General features: G+C 42.3%; 1 protein-coding gene across 1 annotated transcript in view; it reads right to left on the bottom strand.

Moving 5' to 3' along the window:
* Positions 1-20,684, bottom strand: part of KIF26A (kinesin family member 26A) — a 68,099-nt gene that overhangs the window by 26,980 nt on the left and 20,435 nt on the right. Inside the window, 1 exon segment of the mRNA XM_035893689.1 lies at positions 3,516-3,699. Coding sequence (XP_035749582.1) covers positions 3,516-3,699 — 184 coding nt within the window.

Genomic DNA, 20,684 nt, shown 5'->3' with positions numbered 1-20,684 from the left:
TGTTTCAACATGTACTTTGGTCTAAGCTTTCAGCAGATTTACAAAAGAAATGGGACTATCTAGAGTGTTTCACAACAGATAATTATTAGTCCTTGTAGTATTCAGGCCTTACTCACTAGTTCCCTCCTAATATAAACGGTATTTCCACACAGTTGACACATCATTCATCTCTTCAGCTTTTCATAAAGGGAGCCACATTGCTCCCATTGAAGTATCTAGGACACTCCATGGGTTTCCAGTTTGCTACTCTATTTTTCATTCTCACATAACTTATACTCTTCTCCTTAAATTTTCTCTCTTGAGCCCCTTCACAGTAAGAAAAGGCATGTTGCTCTATAGAATCCTGTCCTGCTCTGAAAGAAACTATTTGACAAGAAGGGAATTAAAACTTGTCAAGCTATCTGTGCTCAGAGAAATCACTCCCTTGAGGGGAATAAGGACTGGTCTTCAATGGGTCATTCTCAGCTTAGTAAGGTGAAGTTAGGTGGGAATTAGGCAGCCCATCGGCACTGCTACATTCTTACCTGTACAGCAGAAGCCAGCAAGGAACCAGTTCTCCCCATCATAACTAACCATGAAAGACAAAACAGCAGCAAGCTGGGAGGTGAAGAAGGAAAAGGCTGCCCCACCAGCTGCTTAACTCACTGTAACCACGCGGTAGTAACAGGGTGAGGGACACCGCTGACCTGGGAACGATCAGACAAACCAAGGAGAGCACCAGTCACAGCCACAGACGCTGCGGTAGGAAAAAGTGACTCCAGAATCCATCACTGATTCTGTCCCCTATGCACATCTCGTACTTATTATGGGACAGGCTGAAAGAAAAAGCCACGGAAAAAGATAACCAGGAAGAGTGTAAAGCAAAAAGCTGTTAGAAGAAGAGGGACTGAAGTTAACAGAGGACTACAGCACATCTGCCAGTGTTTGCTGATTCTTCTCTCAATTGCTATGATACTTGAAGCAGTGAGGAAGAAAGGTAATTACTTTATTCCCATCACCCTCATAACGAGATACTAGCTGACTGAATTTTGATCAGCAGAAGCTGGTGAAGAGGAAATTATAAAGAATGTTACTGCACAGTGGGCTAAATGCTACCAAACGCTCCTTGGCACTGCTCAGAGAAGGTGAAACTATCAGTGTTTAGTACTAAAAGAACATTTACATAGGACTGACTTTTCCTTTGATCACAAATTCTAAGAATTAGGATTAGATTTAATTTCATAAAATCACAGAATCATAGAATCGTTCAGGTTATAAAAGACCTCCAAGATCATCAAGTCCAACCATCAACCTAACCCTGCCATCCACCACTAAACCCTGTCCCTAAGCACCTTGTCCACCCGTCTTTTAAATACCTCCAGGGATGGGGACTCAACCACTTCCCTGGGCAGCCCATTCCAATGCCTGACAACTCTTTCATTGAAAAAATCTGTGCTGACTCACAATTTTTACAAAAAGCTGTATTTCTGGAGGGATTTTTTCTATGGGCAAACACTATAATTTAACAAGTTGCAAAAGAAGAATGGGTTAAGGGAGACATTTAATAGGTATTGCACATTTTAGGCTGTGGATCAGAGAAAACAAGCATTAAAACTAGTAACTAGCACATGCCATCACCATTTGGATGGTCTAGATCTCATCTGAAGACTAAAGGGCTGATTCAATTAGCAGAGAGCTCTTATCCTTTCCAGCACAGCACAGGATTCTTCCAAATTGTGGTCAACAAGTATGTGGTGAGAAGGACACAGCTGGAACCCTGGGCCCAAACAGACAGTATTTTCAATAATGTTTTCAGCTGAGAGCTAAACAACAGAGACTTTTGAGGGTCAATAGTAGCTTGTTGACCCATAAAATCTGGAAATTCTTGATGTAGCGTGCCAGGCAGGAGAGAAATACCACCCACACTGCCAGCATGGGATACATATATATCCCATGTTGGAGGAGAAGCTCACACAGCTAGGTCTGGCCATGCCCCTTGGCATTCTGGTAGAGCTCTTCCTTTTGAAAGCCCTCCGCTCTGCTCACTAGTGAAGAAAGTAGGTAGACCCACATGACCTAAGGCATATAAACTCCTGCCATCTGGGATCATGCACTTTATCTTTATTAGACCTTGTTGATCTATTTGAAGACACCAGGTAAACCAGAGCTTTCCAAGAGGCACAAGTCATGCTGGTAAGCTCCACTGGCCACCGTCAAAGCACCAGAAAAAAGGTTTAAGTCTCTTGGCTACGCACAGCTGCAGGCACACAAAGCTGCAGGCACACAAGTGCAGTGAGGTACAACAACAGTTTTATTGAGCTGCAGGCACAGGGAGATATAACCATGCATTAAAGGTCTTCCTACGGCAAAGAGCCTCAGAAATGTCACTCTCCCTGTTATTCCTGGTAACACAGCCAAGTGCTCACCGAGAAGTGCTCACCGAGAAGAGGCAGGTGCAACAAATGGGCTCTGCTAAAACTCACATATAGAAAGGGTGTTCCTTAAGCAAACCCTCCTCCAGCTGGGAATCTCTAAATTCCTGTGCCAGGTTTGCTGTATTCAACCATTTAATACTACATCCTCTTTTCTAACACGCTGGAAAAACAAGAGAAGAAACCACATTTTCATCTGTGTTTCCACCTGTTTAAAATATCCCCAGTTACTCCTTTGTTCTCCATTTAGCACAAACTCACTGACTGAAGAAATACAGAGTACTCTCTGTGAGCAACTGTGTCAGCTATAGGTATTTAGGCTGACGGTCTCTTTATGCTAATACTGATTTGTATGGTTACTCAAGGTGCATATTTCAGCTCTCCTGTGCACATTGCATACTTCAGTTCTATCTTCAAACGCTAATCTCTTGTAATCTATGTAAATAAGTATTCAGACTCTGCTGTGTGGATGATTAAACAGTTATAAATATGAATAAAGCTCTAAATAACTGGGTTGTATTTTAATTAATTTTAAATAAAATTAGCACAAACTTTACAATTTGAAAAGTGCTGTATTTTCTACGTGGGAGAAACATGTATTTCTCTCCTGCTACTTCATTTCAACACTCCTGATTTACAACGTGAAGCAGAGGGAAACAAAGCCCCCTCAACGTAATCTCCTTAGCCTCGAGCAGACAGACAGCACCATCACCAGCGACTGAGCCTTGCTGGCAACGCAGAGACTACTTCTGCCAAAGGTGAAGCCTGTATGTGCATTGGGTTTGGACCAATGATGTCAGAGGAAATTTTGTCTCTTACTGTAACAGAGGAAAGGACAAAACAACCCTTGCCAATGTTGTTGTCGACGATGTTAACTGGCTTCAAGGAAGCCAACGCTCTAGCACTGAATCTGCTCTGAGGCTGCCAGTTTTTTCCAAAGTCAACAGGTGACAACAGCTCTCGGGCAGATTCAAATGGCTGTGGCCATCTCTATCCCAAGACCCTTCCCTTGAGCCTATCCAACCCTGTTCTCGGCTGAAAGCTTCCAGCCCTGTTAGAATTCCTCTAGAAAGCTATTTTAAAAAAATCGAAATCCAAAGTTACCTTTCCAATGCCAGGGTTGTCCTTGATTTTGGACACAGCTCTCAGAAGGCATGGTGGTGCTGGGGGAGGACAGAGCTGCAGGATGCCACTAAAGTTAGTAGCATAAATAGAGAAGTCGTGTGTGTGTGGCAGGGGCGGATGGTATTTCTTTCTCTTCGAAGACAGGTTAAGCTTCTGTGCTGCTCTGTATAAAAGTAATAGCAAGAAAGGACAACGTTACTAGATGTTAATGGGAATCTGGACCAGACAAACAGATGCTCATTGTCATCACTGCCTGCTTAACAAATCAAGTCATTGCGTTCTAATCTGATTTCATAAGGACAAACCATCAGGAGACTAATAGAAGGAAATATGGGTAGAAAAATTACTGGCAAAATATTCAGTTAATTTCTCCCCCAACAGAGTTCCAATTATAATCTAACTTTCCCCTTTCCCCCAACAGCTTGACAGCTGAATCCTAAAATGCTGAAATCTCACTGACATAATAAAAAGCTGAAATAATCCCCTTGTCACTGGTAGGACCAGATGGACTTTGCTGGTGATAACATTATGAAAGTGGTTCTTTGTACTCTACAAGTTACTCGAGGCAGAGAATAACACTCCGAGTCAGCTGAGCTCAAGATCCTCTCTTGTTGGCTGCACTGAAAATCCTTAGATAACAGAGAATTTCCTTCAAGACAGATTGGTTTTTCCTCCTCAATTCCATTCTTTCATATTAAAAAGGAAAGCTATTAAAGAGACATGCTTTAATGTTCTGAATGATAATGATCCTGCTTTTGAAATGCAGAATTTCAAAACTTGAAAGATGAAGAAGGAAAAATTAAAACATACAATTAAAATTGTAACATTCTTCCTCGTGAATAAGAATAGGAACATAATCAGTATTTCTGCTCTTCCCCTTCAGCAACAGCAAACAGCATAGCAAGAAACAAAAACAGAAACTTGACTCTATATCAAAACTGACGTGGGAAAAAATCACCTTGCAGAGTTAAGTAGAACAAACATATGTGTTAGTAAGCACACGCTGGGCAACCGGGGGTGGCAGTGAGGGTGAAATCTTGGCTCTGTGAAAGCCAAGGACAATTTTTCCACCTGAATAAGACATGTGTGATCTGACCCTGAGACTGTCAGTAGATGGCCCACCCTCAGACACATATCATAAAAGCATCCAACGTGTTGTCTTCCAACATGACTTTGAATGAGTGTTAAACCATCAGAAATGCAGCGTCACACTGCCAGGAGCTGTGGGTGACCTGAGACCATGCTACCAATGCCAACAGGTCTTCTGGGGACAAAGAGCTATTCTGGTCCACGCTTACAATATAAAGGCCTGTGACTTTGGAAAAACTGGTTTACAAATATGTGACAACAAAAAGTCCCTTTATACAATGGGTACTTTATATTTTCATCATGCCTTTCAGCCCAGGATCTCCAAGTACTTTTCAGCAACTATGAGCTGGCATTAGCATCTGTGAGGTATTATAAGCAACAGGCATATGGAGAAACTAAGGCTGTGCTTTACTGTCATACCTAATTCACGGTAAATCTAGGCCCCTAACCTTGCCACGAATCCAGTCATCAGTCTCAGGCTGAGTCAGAAACTCTTCCTTTAGTTCTATTTATGGTAGATTAGAAGCAAAAACGAACACTGAGAGCAGGAGGGCTGCACAGTTTCTTCCATCAGCACTGCTTGCTTCAAATGAGTTACAGTACAAAGAACTGGTTGCGTCTGAGAGCAAAATTAGTCACTTGGGTCAAGATTAGACAGCTAGTCAGTACGAGGGGCAGCACTCTCAACACAGATCTCCAAAATCCCCAGTCCTATGCTCTTCATTCCCAAATGCATGTGTTAAACTCCTGGACCTTTTTCCTTCATCAGCTTCTAGAGGTGCAGACCCCCTACGTGCTTCCTTCTCCCTCTACAAACACTGCAGCATTTAGAAAAAGACAAAGACTTGTGTGATAAAAAATGAGGCTGTAGTTCCAAACTCAGAGGGAGCCAGAAGCCACTGTCTTGTGAGGGACAAGTTGGACTCTTGCCTACGAGGAAAGAAGCAGCTTTTGATTCCTGCCGCATCCTGAAACCAGCAGGAACTGTGTCCCACAGCAAAGCAAAACGCTGCACGCATGGGTTTATACAGAACCTCGGGGTTTTGGTGGCAATGAGAACTGATTTAACTGCCTAAACCTCAAATCCCCTGCTAATATCTCATTCAGTATGAAAACATATGCCTGAAATGGGATACCAGGCAAACAGTTGCACAACTTCACTATGGTTGCAGCTGCAGATTAAAACTGTAATGCTTCCTAAATTATATGCAGCTTTATTGTGCAGAAAAGAGCTTCTACCTGTTGGTACTCTCATTGTGGAATTCAAGACAGTCATTACCCTCTATCTCCAAGTACCAATTAACAACTGTGGTTATTATTTAATCATCTTGTTGATTAATATGAAAGATAATGTTTATTTCCTTGTTTGCATGCTATGATCCCTTGTTAAAATGATAAAAACTTCTCAGGAGAATGTCTTCAAAGTGCAATCAAGGTATACATTAAATCCTGATGAAATAATTATTCCTTCAATAGATCTGGCTGAAGGAGCTCCTCTGGGAAACATCCATGAAAGAGAATGAGATACAAAGGACAAATTTACTCAGGAACTGTGTATTCAAGCACCTAAGCACTAACACTCAATGAATAAGTGCACCCAAAAAGGCCAAGATAAACAAAGTATATAAACAAATAAACAGAAAATTCAGCCCTTTTAAAGTACAGCATCTCTCAAAATAGCTCACTAACACAGTTTTGGACCATTTCAAAAAGCAGATCTAAGATACTAAATCCATTACTAGTTGTCTTAACTTCCCCACCAAGACAGAACAACTTTCAAAGTGATTCACTTCCAATAGCATTCACACACTTTCTGCATCTCCTCTGTTCAAAGGAGAGTGCCATATGCCAGCTAAAGCAATTAACTGCTATAGTGCTGATAAATCCTCTTCCTATGAGTCTGGAGTGCCATGATTTTACTAAAAAATTTGGCAAAGGGACCACTGATGTCCATGTGAGATAACAGGAAACTGAAAAAGCAGAGGAACTGGAGTAGCTGCTGCAGAAAATAATCAGTGCTTTGATGGGCAACAGGCCAACTGCACTAATAATGATGTATGTGGTTCACATTTAAAAGCGTCTCTTCTCAGGTAGCAGTGCACAAAGCTTCATTACAACCTCTTCATGTTTGAATGCAAGAATTACTTTGCCCAACATTAAAATGAGGTTGTTTCTGGAGTAGGAACGTCACAGACATCTTGTAGCAGCAGTATCAAACAGCTTGTTGGGTTTGGTTTTGGGGGTTGGCTTTTTTTTTTTCTAAAAGGGAAAAGTTAAGGATCTAATGGAAAGAATAGGGCCATTCAGGCACAACGAAACATCACTATCAAACTGTAGACTCTGAATATGAATGCAACTGCCATCCTCAGCTCGTATAAAAAGCACAGCCAGTTCTTTAACTGCTACCAGAACCAGCTGGGCAGCAGCCTTCATATGCTTCGCTTGGGCTCCTGGACTGGTCCCGGCGAAGAGCACCACGTAAGGACTCATCAATCCTTATGCACTTCTTGCAGCACCAGCAATATACTTGATGGCATCCCAGCCAAGTACTCATTAGGCCAAAATATAGCCCAGGCTGGTTTGGACACGGGCCCAACTAAACTAAAAATCCAACTCCACGAAACTCCTTACTTCAGTAAAATTCATGAAAGGGAGCCACTTCCGAGACACTCCAGAGTTCTGGATTTTCTGCAGTCCTTATCCAACAACCCATTAGTGAATTTACACTTAAGTTTCCAGTACTTTTTTTCTCCAGTATTCCTTTCCTCAGGTTGAATCTCTCCCATGAAGACAGGGAAGGCAAAGCTCCCATAAACTGGGCCAGTTTTGCCTAGCACCAGCAAGTCAGAAGCTGGGCTCATACCAGATCACTGCAGGAGCCTAATTAGGTGCCATGCATATTTCCTGATTTGCTTCTTTTTCTCAAATTTAATCTTGCACAGGAGGCCCTCACATTCATCTTCAGCACTACAGAGGCTGCCTGACCTTTTCCAATATCAACTTCTGTTTCCTCACAGGGAAAATTATGAACTCTAGGGAAAACAATGCAAAACTTAAGTGTTACCATCATTTGTTTTTCTGGGCATTTTCCAAGCATTTTGTCACAGCCTTGACACAGATGTACGCTTACCACCTACCTTCACTTCCCCACTCAGCCTCCACCAAGCACTCTGCTACAAAGCGTTCTTGCAAGGGAAACTAAGCTCCACGCTCCTATGCCTCTCTTCCAATTAAAGCATGAGAGACACCCATGTATATTATTTTTACTCCTGGCTGTGAGATCTACTGTCTGCGTTTTGCTTAACTCTTTCCATCTTTAATAGATATCTTTTAAGATGCTCTGGAGAGTTCTTTTCTCATAGCTCGGAGTCACGGTAGAAAATAAAACTAATATATGGCACATGCAGGGGCACTCAAATATCAAATGACAAGGGACAGTCTCTAACCTGCTCTTTCCCCCACACAATTTACAGATTATCAGCTTCTCTGCCATGCATGGATGAGACCAGAGAGGAAAAGCATGGCCAGATCAATTACATAATGCTCCACACCTAGGGAATAAGACTGTGCAACAACAGTAGCTACAACACTGGATAAAAAGAACCGTACAGGTTTTATTTTAAATTCTATGTGGTTAACATGACATTTCAGATATTCTGATGTACAGCACGCTGCTTCTAGCTTACTTTCACTGTACATACTCTGCACATTAGCACTGTGAAAGTAAATAGCACAATTCAAATTCCTAAAGAACAGTGTTCCTTCTGGGCCTAATTTCTCTATGAAAAAGAAAAAAATATTTGAAACTTTTATAACAATGCAAAATTATAAAATTTTTGCTTAACACTTGGTGGAATTTATTAAGCTTCAGAAGGAAGAGTGATGTGGAATAAACTCTGGGACACATACTACAAATGGGCCAACTGAGAGAGATCCAGAGGACTTAACTGACATGGTGGGTTTATGGACAAGCGCCACAAGTCAGAAATAGAACTGGGAGTCCTGCTTCCCATTATAAGCTCCACTGACAATAACAAAAGAAAACTTCTGCACATTCATTTCAGCATGACTCACTACACATTAACAGTCTTAGTGTTATTAGCCAGCCTTATCTTTCAGAGATCACTGTCATTATTCATATTGTGAGAATGCTTAAGGGCTTCACGGAGAGGGTCAAGGCCAAAGAATGGTACAGCCCAAGCCTTAAGTATCCTGAACTTTGGAGTTTACTCAAGAGTACACTTACTCAAAGAATTTTGGTTTGACCTTGACAGCTATCACGGGAGCAATTTTTCTCCTGATTCTGAACCCTCTGCAAAGCTTGCAAAATTCTGGACACAGGTTTATGTTGGGAATCAGTCTACTCTAAAGCAAGGCTCTTCCAAACTTTCCCAGTTCCCAGCCCAACAAGGCATCACTCCTCCGCCACATAAAAAAATACCCCAAAACTTTCCCACTGCAAACCAGCTCCAAAGGAAGCAGTGGGAAAGTCACAGTCTGTCATTGTATCTGCAGTTCCAGTTATTGTTTCCTTAATTACTCGTCAATACAGACAACAAATAGACGGATGTCCTACAATACACCCTCCAGCACTCTGTCCCGAGCCTTCCGCAACTCACAGCACAAAGTTGGTTGGCATTATTACTTTTATTATTGCTATTACTGTTTGATTTGTGGTTCTAAAATTAGAAATGTAGCACAATACAAGAGTCCAGTTGCTACCCAAAATCCCAGGCAGACTTAAAAATAAACAAGGTATCAGTTTCCACTAATGGCATTCGATTTGGAAAATAAAATCTGGTTCAGAAAGAGACACTTTAAAACAGAAAACTGAGAATATCTAAATCTGTCATGAAGGTTTGGAAAGGACAGGCACCATCTGTATTCCTACAATAAATTTTGTCCGAGGAGTCACTTATAAAATGTATGTTAAATTTTGAGGTTATGGCCTCTTCTTCCCCCTAGAACAAGCTTACTAGGTTCCTGTGATGCATATATAGCTTCAGGAGGATATAAAAGCTTTCTTCGCTTCAGTACCATTACACAAGTACAGCACCAAACCTTTATATGCTTTGCTGTCCCAGCAATGCTGTCAAAAAGCACTGCCAGGAAGAACAATTAATGTTCCTTATTTCAGTGGTTCAACTTCCTCAATAAATAATTAGTTCATCTGGATCACAATGCACAGCCTCAAACAATAGCATTTTTTATAATGGGTGATGGTAATAAACTTCCAATAGAAAAACATTATTCTGAAACATTCCAAAATGTCAAACCACATCTAATATTGTGGAGATATCACCAAGGTGACGTTATGACAGAAAGTATCTCCAATATGAGATTAAGTTCATGCCTTGCCTCTTACATATAGCATAATCTTGCAATTCAGGCTTGAATTTCAGTCTCTCACTTTGAGTGACCTCTTAATTTTCTCTTACTATCTCTTATTAAAATCAGCAAGGCAGAAATAAAAATCAGCTACGTTGACATATTAGGAACATCATCTGCTCACAGCTGATCAGGGAAGATGGGTCCAGAAGGGATTTTAAGAGGTTATCTACATTTTCCCATTGCTCCATGGTAGGATGAACTTTACCTAATACATTCCCAATATATATTTGTCCAACTTGTTCTTAGAAACCTCCAGTGAAAGCAAGTCCACAACCTCCCAAGGCAATCAATTCCAGTTTTTAAGTATTTCTACTGTTAGAAAATTCACACCTCATGTCTCTCGTAAGTCTGCCTTGCTGAATTTATGTTCCTTGTTTCCCCCCCCTCCCCAGCAGATGTGCAGAGGACCTTACTACCTTCTGCTGCAGCAGCTGTTATCTGTATGAAGACCACTACTACGCCTCAGTCTCCTCTTTTACAAATTAAATAGTCCCGATCCCTCCAGTCTTTCCTCACAGGTCAAGTTTCCTTGATTTCTGATAACCCATGTTTCCCTCCCTCTACTCTGTTCAGATCTTCATAAAGTACAGAATTCAGACTTAATGCATCGACGAGCAATAGTCAAGACTCACACGAAATCAGGCACCACACAGAAAGACCAGGCAAACCCATTTGGGATAAACTCAAACAGACCTCTGGAATATGACAAGTTAAAGCAAACCTGCAGGCTATCCCCGACATCTGAAGAGCTTCCTCATGCTGTAAAGACCCAAAAGCTGATCCCTCCTCTCCGCTACACATTATTTAAACGGAAGCAACCAACCAAACCCATTTTCAAGCATTCAAGCGATTTGCATACAGGAAACCAGGAAGGAATTTTCACAGCTCTTATCTGTAATTTTTCCCCAGCTTTAAGGAACACCAAAGCACAGATCTTCACGATCACCGACTGTTACACTCCAACCATTTTTTCCACTCTCCCAAACCAGCAGTTTCTGAGGTCACTGCTATGAAATTGTCATGAGTGACGTCAGCTCCATATTCTCCTCAGCTTGCGGATTGAAGACACTTTTCTGGCCAAAGAACGTTGCTTCAGCAGACAGGATCAGGGTTCAGGAACTGACTTTTAGAGAGAGAGAGAGAGAGAGAGATACACCAGAATAACAGCGAGTCACTGCAGCCTGCCACATACCATTTCCAGCTCTGCTCACTAATGACGTTAAACAAAGCAAGAGCAGATGAACATATTGCTGTACTTCCATACTTGCTGTTTACAATTGTACCATATGACAAACTGCTGAAAACCTGTGTAGGTTAATCTTTATGTAAGCAAGACTGTCAACACCTAATATAGAAATATGTCAGTTCCCAGGCTGCAGACTGCCTAGCTAGCTACGTATTGAAAATACAGCTACCTGAATGCCAGCAATATGTCCTCGCTCTGTTTCATGAACTAACTGAGCTAAAGCAGGCAGAACCACATCAATCTAAGCACGCTCCTTAGGCAAAAAAAGTTGAACTTATTTGCCATAGACTCATGAAATAGTCAGGTTGAGGAAAATAAGATCCTAGTCTCATTTGTATTCTATCAAGAAAAAGTAATAAAGACATTTTTAAAATGACAAAGTAATGAAACAGAAACAATGGTGCTAACTAGCCGTTCATTATTAAACTAATTACTGAAATAGATCACTTAAAATTTTGCCCTGCAACATCAGCTCCTGGTATACAGAAAGCAGCCAGTATCAAAATACCTTATCGGGCAATAAATTATTTTTGTTACAAAGGATATTACACACCATGCTATTCATCAAAAACAATCTGGTATGAAAAGCAAAAGCATTCTGCTCATTCAGGCTGCTCCAGGGAAGAAACAGGCACATTTGTGATTGGGAAGGATGAGAGAGAAAATGCAGTACCCGGCTAACGAGGGGTTAATCTGAAGCACGAGGTTCAGGCAAGCATCAGACAGGAAAGAGGGGGACAGAACAAGGGGGATATCCAATATTTTCACATTCCCAGTCACATATAGCAGTCTAAACACAAGTCAGCATCTAAGATCGTAAAGCCTCCGTTACCATAAAAGCTCTGGGTTATGTTTTTGGGTTACCTTCCTTCACCCCAACACAGCATCCCCACAGACATACCTTCCTCATCACCTCCGGCTCCCTCAGCTCCACACTTTAGTGCACATCTAGAAAACCCACAGAGGATCCATCCCTGCTCCAGCCAGGTTTTATTCCAGATGCTTAGTCAAAGGCTTGACACCTATACTGCCAAGCAAATAACTTCCCAGGGGGGCATTTACTTATTCCTACTGTTAGCGAGTTAAATGGTCACTGACAGCATTAAATGATGCAGTGGAAATCACCCAGGTACAGAAGTTGTATGCCCTCACAATGAGTATTTTTAAACAAAGGAGGGACACATGGGCTTCTTAAAGCCCAGCGTTCCTGTGATTTATTCAACTGACACCAGTTCTGAAACGATACTTCTCAGAGGTATAATAGGCTGAAATTGCAGCACCATTTAAAATAGCACTTAGCAGGGAAACGCGAGATGCATGTTCTTCTATCACTGCAGACAGAGAGATGTGATTATTTCTGACCCGAAGATGCGAACTTCAAATTTCAGCAGAAATAAGCAATTCCTGAAGACCTGCTTGAGAGACATTATCAAGGAATATTCTGAAGCTTGCCCTGGACTCCCAACTAGCTTCACTAATAACATTTAGATTAGATTCATTTTATGCTGATTAACTTCCACTGAGTCATTTCCTCACAGTAAAAACTCCATAGGGCAGTGCTTCTTAATATGTGAGCTCCACCATTGAGGACACAGAAAGTCCAACAAAGCAGAAAGCAACCCCAAGAGCATCACTCTGTGATGACCGGCAAAGCAGCACTAATGCTGAGTGAGGTACTGGCTATGCTCTTCGAAATGTCCTGCCAAAAGAAACATCTTACATCCTCCAGCAGGAAGGATGAGGGAAGTTTTAGAAAGCCAAAATTCACTGCTCTTTCACAGAGAATTTAAAGGCACCTTCAGAGGAACCCTGCAGTTGATCACGCACTGCGGCTCTAGCGCTGGTGCATTATTTTGGCTTGACATTTCATTTTTGTTATAAACAACAATGTGGGATGTCTCCTTTTGCCACTAGCACATGCAAGCAAAGCGGTCTAGCTCAGAACAGAGACAGTGTCACTTGGAAGTCCATCTGCCCTGCAAACCGCATCCTGCACATAGTAAACTGACTGCTAGAGTGGCTGCGAGTCAGCCATGAGAACTAAATACTTGATTAACCATCAGTCCGACCTTACTCTTTTGCCTGCTAAGTCTGTCTGTCTTCATGAAGTATTAAAATAGTTAAGTACGTTGCTGGAAGAGTGTGATAGTGGCTAATAAAGTTGCAAAACAGGTGCAAACTGTGAAATTACATCCCTGCAGGGAAGTCACCATTATCGTTTTACCTATGGAATGCTTCCCACTGCAGCAAAACCACCAGTGCAGCTGCCACTGCCGCCAAGCTGAGGAGCCCCAAATAACGGAGTCAGAACAAGCACTGGTGTTCAGGAACCAAAAAAGCAGAAGGGCTGGGGTGGGGGGAAGGCGAGAGAAGTGCTCCTCTTGACAAGCTAGGAAGGGCAGGAAGAAAGAGACTCTGGTAGCTAGACAACAGTGAGATTCCATATGTTCAGGAAAACGGAATAAGCAGGTGCATTCAGCTATGGATGAATGAGAAAATATAGAAAGGATCATATCAAAAATCCTTACATTAAGAGAGAAAATATTAAGTTCAGGAAACCAGAAGATCAGAGAGAGGACGAAGGAAGAAGAAATATCTGCATGACTCCAGTCAAAATTCTCCATAAATACTTCAGGCTTTCCCTAGTCTAAAATCCCTTCCACTGACCACCATTTACCCCCACAAATAAATTCAAACTTGGGTGGCTCCAAAGGCATAGATTCTCCACTCCAACATATCTGTGAGCACATCTGTTTTAAATTACTCTGCTTTGCTCTTCCTCCTGGGCATCATGAAGGTCTCAGAATATAGAGCTAATCCAAGACCCAACTGCTGCAACAGCGATCTACACTGACCCACCTAGGGCCACCCAAAAAGTCACCTCATCTCCTGGGGGGGGCTGCCTCTGGTGCTCCAGAACCTCCTGTGTTATCCATCAAGATACTTGGGGGCTGACAAAAATCAGCCCTCCCCAGAGGCAGCCTCACATGATAAAGATCTTTAAGGCATCTGGTCAGCAGGAGACACTGCAAGTGTTTTGTTGTGCCCCAATTCTGCTTTTGCTATGACACTGGAGTAAAGACCTAGAACATCCTCTCCAAAATCCCAACCTCACCATGAGTTTCCTACATCACTAGATCCAGTTTTTCCCCTTCTCTCACTGTCTCTTCCTTTTCCTTTTTCCTGCCAATCTGGTTGGTACCAGGCTCCCTCCTTGCTTCATTTTGCCACCCCCAGCGTAGCCCAGTCTGCTCCCACACAACCCCTGTGGCCCGTGGTACCCAGGTAAGGCTTCTCCTTTCAAACATCTCCCTGGCACCGATGCCTTGCACGATCTCTCCTTGGTTTGTATAATGTTCCCTAACCCTCTACACTGGCACTGGAAAGTTATCTAAGACAAATGACCCCTAGATGCCCAATGCTGCTTCATCTGGTCACCACCACCCTCACTTTCTCAGCCAATTCCCTCAGGCTCTCCCAAATCCTCACCACTGGCTCCTCAGCACAGCTAATGATTCGCTGCCTCCCCCCTCTAATTAAATAGCCATATCCTGATCACAGATCTATCGGCCTTTGGGACATTTTTCGTGCTTTCAGCGGTGCCACCATCCAAAACTCTTACCTTCCCTCTCCTCTCAGCTACTGCCATTTCTTTACCTCCTCCAGTTGCTGAACTACAGCTCTGTGTCTCATCTCTGTTTGCCCCATCAGTCTCACAGTCATCACGGATGAGCTCTTCATAGCAGGGAGCCTGGCTTACCATTTGCTGATAAAGCACTGTGTAAATGTATGATGCAGTATTAGCAATGATACCAGTAATGATGTTCTGCTCTTAAACATGCTGTCCTGAGAGTCATTTCTGTCTCCAAGAACAAAGCCTACTAAATTGAGGCTTATCTTCTAATTTATCCTCCTTACGGGCTAATGCGAAACGGGATCTACCTAAAGCATACACTGTTTTGTTTGCCCTTAATTATAGGCAGTATTATGCTGCCACAGCAACTAGGAAAGCTAAAGCTGCCCTAAGATGATACAAGATACTGCACATGCTGCACACCCTGCCCTGTCTCCTGTCCCTGCATAGCACCATGCTACGTGAGGGTCATGTTTGCTCTCTGGGGACAGCTAGCAACCACATTCCAGCAGCCGCGGCATGGCACCGGCAAGACGAGGCAAGCCCTTCGTTGGCACCCGCTCCGTCTCCATTTGCACATCTGCATGAGGACTTTCTTGCTCTCCCTGGCCCCATGCAGAGAGGAGAAGGGGGCCAAGGAAGGCATCTCCTCCTCCAGCACCATGCAGTGGGGAGGACGCTCTGCAGAGACAGGGCTGCTCCAGCACACTGGATTCAGAGGAGGGATTCATTAAGGGGAAAAGGCTAATTACGTGTCTGGCTTCCCCTGAAACAGCTGGATGCTCCGCTTCGTCTCCACATGTGTAGCTCTCCCCCTAGCCGCAGGTTGCTCAGCCACCCTTCCTGGCTGGCTTGCAACAGCGATCAAACGGTAGCAAGAGAAAGTGGGGCCCTGCAGGGCATTTAACGAAGGAGCTGATGCACCGAGCAGGGGGTAAGCTGTGTCAACGCTAGCAAGCCATCACGCCCCTGAAGAGCCCCACAGCTCCTCTGACACGGCTACAACTCTGCAAAGTAGAGATGAACCACGAGCAGGGTTTTGGGTGTATCTCCCGGCAACGCAGTCTTAACTGGGAAGAGCTGGTAGCCCACTTTCCTAGATAATTAATTCAAATTTAATTTTCTTGCATCACCTCAACATAGGATTTCTCGGGCATGGGTTGTGCTTAATGAGGAGGCTTTAACAACTGATTCCACTTCTTCCCTTGACCTGTCATTCACCAAGAATTTACTGTGGCTACCGGTAACTACAGCAAGCACTTCTGTTTCAGCCTCACGGACCAGCTTAACCACCACAGGTCAGCACAAAAAGGTCTAGCTCAGGATCCAGTGAATCACACATTTTCTTCACCTTTTGGTGAACTACTACTTATTCATAACCCAGTTATCCACTTTATCTGTCAAAGAGATTTAAATTGTGCCAGCTCCACACAAAGCCAGGATGCCAGTGCATCCCAGCAGGGTACAGGGCAAAAGTTTACAGCTATTAAATACAGAGAACTGGTGAACTACATTATGAGCTTAGCAGAAATATAATTCCTGCTTTTAACAGGACGGAGAATGACAGGCTGAAGTGATTTAGCTAGAAACATCTTAAACATGGCAACTTAAAGTATGTTTCATTTTTTGGAGCTTTTTTCTCCTGCATTAAATTCTGAAAGTACTGATAGTCATGGAATAATCAGGTTTAACAGGTTAGCAGTAATATATGCCTCAAGTGTTCCTAATACATCATAATCTTCTTTCACAGAATTTGCATCACTGTCAAACCAAACTACTGATTTTCAGTTGATGCTTTTAACATGTTTCTATGGTTACTTTCCAATGTCACATCATTGAAGCCTGAACGGCCGTTCAGAAATACAAAAGGCATTTTGCATCCTTCACCATATTAAATAATTTACGAAAGTTAAGGCATCTTTATGGGGGGAAAAAAAAATAGGTTCTGGGGTTATTTTCTCAGCAACAGTTTGAAGCACAGTAAAATCAGTATCTCTACAAAAGCCTTCAAGAACGAGATTATTTGACTAATGTTCCATATGGTGCAAAATGCTAAGGAACACATTCTAAGTTTAGATCTATATGCACAAGCCTACATGAACTGCATGAATGGACCTTAAAGCAGAATACGCAGACATCTAATTTGCTGCTGTCAGCTTCATCTTTTAAATCAGGCACTAAGCATTGTCTCAGAAAGTATTCTAAACGTAAAAAATGCAAAAATAAAACTGAAAAAATGAAGTAAAAATGGTAATGACAGCCTTTATTATTTCCATCATTTTTCATTCAAAGCCACACAGATTTCATCTGTCCCCAAAACGTTACAAATTTTGACTAGTGTAATGAAAGCTTGTACACAAAATATCTGAATTCTCTGCCTACCGCTACACTAGATCAGAGTTTATTGGAACTAATTGAAGTGTCTGAGGCTTGGAACAAAAACACATTAGTCATTTAGTGGTTGTGCTAATATTGCTATGCCTTTCCTGCAGTTTCATTAGATACAGCCTGCTTCAATACCCTAATCATATGCTCAGTCACAGCACAATCAGTACACAGAGTACTGACAAGCTGTCCCACCATGCCTAAAGCTGATAAGGTGTCTGCTCTATGAGTAACCTCAATTATTGACTATATTTTATGGTCAATCTAATGACCAAATGCTTATCAGTGAACCATCAGGTGCCTGTAATAGGATAGTGACCCTTAGTTTATATGTACCATTACTGCTCATTAGTGAATAATTAGATTCTTTAATCCACAACTCACAGGCATTAAAATATGATGGAATATCCTGAATCTAGAAAAAGACGACTATGCTTATTTTAACTCTTAAGATGTTCAATTACATTACTCAGAGATTTTATGTTTTATCTTGTTAGGAAAAGCTGCTTGTAAAAAGCATATCATGTGTAATGTTTTATATCATGTCTAAATTGACACAGCTTTCCCAAACATGCAGGAATATGACCAGAGCGGAAAGATAATGGGTGTGATTCACCACTGTGCTTCTCCAGATTTATTAACGTAAATGGTTTTAATCTAGCAAAGCCCAGCAACACTGCAAATAATTTAGAAACCTGAAAACTAGTTAAGTGCACAGTGAGTGCTGTATTCGGACGATGAATTTGTCAAACAAAAGCAGGTGGATGCAAGGCAAAGAAGCTGCAACAACACAGCTATTTCCCTGCTTCAAAGGCAGCAGTCCGACAGCAGCCAGCGCAACCCGGTGACCAAACCAGTTTGAAAAGATGTGAAAATAACCCAACATCAAACGAGATTAAAATTTAAGAAGGAGGACTTAATACAGTTTGTCTGCTGCTCAACATTGCTCAGGGTCGCTTGCTTTTATACATATTTTCTTCCGAACAGCTTTGACTCGTCTTAGCTGCCCTGCCACCACTGCTCAGACCTTCCTCCCAGCCCTTGTGCACTGAGGCCAGACACCCACGCTCTCACCGAAACACCGTACCCCCACCCAGCAGCACAGGCAGTGCAGCCACCACTGTCACCAGTCACCAACAGGTGGAAATCGTGATGGCTTTACCACCACTGTCACCAGTCACCAACAGGTGGAAATGGCACATTAATCGTGATGGCTTTGATTTTGGGACACACACACAGACGACACGACACACACGACATGACATGACACACACGACCTTGATTCTCCTCCCAAGGGAATGGTATTGTCATTTTTGGGAGATAGCCCATTCACCTCTTCCCAAGTGTATGCCCATTCTCCTCCTCACTGCCCTTCTCCTGCCTGTTCTTGGAAACACCATTTCCTCTCTTCCCCAGGTGTTCGGGTGACAAAAAACCCAACAGCTTATTACAGCTTTATGCCACAATATGCCAGTATTTACTCAGTTGCAAGCATAGCCCACAGAAGGGTCCGACAACTCTCACATATTTTCACTTAGTAATATAAAGTTTGTTCAGGTTCCTTATACAGAAAAAAAAAAAAAAAAAAAGGAAATGGGTATAAAGTGTGGAGCACTAAGCAAGGCATGGCACATGCCACACTGAAGGACAAAGCCCAGCTTCATTCTTCTTCAGTCCGAAGAATGCAAGATTAAACTTCTCCCCCTGTATTGTAAGAGTAAACTGGGAGCCTCTTCACAACCATCCATGCCCATGAACTGCACTTTTTGCTCCAGCTTTCTTATTCTGTCAGTGACCTACTGGGAAGCTGCATTTTTTTCTAAATCCTCTGGTCCTTCTGTACCATGACCATTGAGCAATGTCTGGCAATTTGCTTGTGAGACACAGTCAGATGTTAATCAAAGCTTTCCTCCTTCTATGACAGATCAGAGTGAGGAAAAAAGCTTAAAACTGATTTAATTTCTTAATACGCTTCTGTCTGCTGGCTCTAATATTTGGCTTTGATTTTGAATACTTAGCACTTCCATGCTAGACACTCTGCATTTCTAGGTAATGAATAAAATACTTTTTTTTTTTTTTGAAAAGCAGAACATAATTAAGCTTGAAGAAATTAAATATGACATTCAAATGAGAAAGAGCTTTGGATGAATATGTAGATTTGGGCTGCACATATGCTTAACAAAATCAATGCATTCACTGCAAAGACCATCTTAAAGATGCTGATTTTAACCACGGGCACCTCTTATCAGCAGGCAAACATTTTGCTGCAGCTCTTAGGTATTTTCTAGGTGAGGACATGAACTCTGTACAGTCTTTTGAGTTTGTGACCTTACAAACACACAGCTATGACTCTCACTGAGGAACAAGCTGGAGTGAAGAGCAAACCAACCAACCAAAAAAACCTGCACAGACCTCCTCCCTTCCCAGGCACAAGGCAGCCCACGAGCAAGAGTCGAAGGGTGTTATTTCACTGAATAAAGACTCTAGTTTTAATGTGAAAAAGACATTTATTTGCTGCCAGGAAACCATGCCACAGCCCAAAAGCTAATTGTGCTAGGACCTGTACAAACACAGTTAATGCTGTTTCATGAAGAACAAGACTGGAATCCTTTATTCATGTAAAAAAAGCTGTATCTAGTGTTGTTGCTGCTAAGGAAATCACAAATGCAGTTTCCATAAGCACCCTATGAAGGCTTTGTCCTGCAAAATAACTAAACCTGCACGTCAATACACTGAATGTTAACATACATGCGTATTTTTGCCAAGCTACATTATTTCTATGACAAAACAGCCCTTCGCCCAAGCTAAAGTCCCAACTACAGCCCCTTTTACAAAAGGGCTCTTGTAAAAAGATGGAGGTACTCAGTAGATTCTGGAAAAGAGAGGGCAATGATTTGAAAAAAACAAACGTGTGCGTGTGTGATTATCAATATATTAATTGCATTTATTCCAGTAGAGAACAAGGAACAAAATGTGCCAGGCTCTGCATAACACAACACACGGGCCCTGCTATGAAGTTCAGAATTTAAGTGGCTGAAGAGATAAACACAGTAAAGAAAGAACCAGCAAATACAATGAACAGGGACTACAGCATAACACTAGTGCCATGACTCTTCTTTCACCTCTAAGTGCTTGCTGAGAGAGAATTCCCTGAACAGAGAGATGAAGGACAGAGAAGTGGTTGCTGCTGCAGAGGATTCAAGGCAGGGATGACCTTCCTCAACATGCTCAAGGCTGGATGATGTAAATGGAAAGAGGAGACGGGACTGGAAAAGCTGGAGCAAAGAAGCCTGGTACCTCATCAGTACTGAACAAAACCAGCCAAAACTGTTGATAACCCAATACTTGTGGTCCCTGGATAAGCTGCTTCCACGCCAGTTTCTGCTAGCATGTGTCTCACTCA

Source organism: Egretta garzetta, unplaced genomic scaffold, assembly GCF_000687185.1.
Source record: "Egretta garzetta isolate BGI_Z169 unplaced genomic scaffold, ASM68718v1 scaffold185, whole genome shotgun sequence".
Lineage (NCBI taxonomy): Eukaryota > Metazoa > Chordata > Aves > Pelecaniformes > Ardeidae > Egretta > Egretta garzetta.
This window is presented reverse-complemented; position numbering and strand designations above follow the sequence as displayed.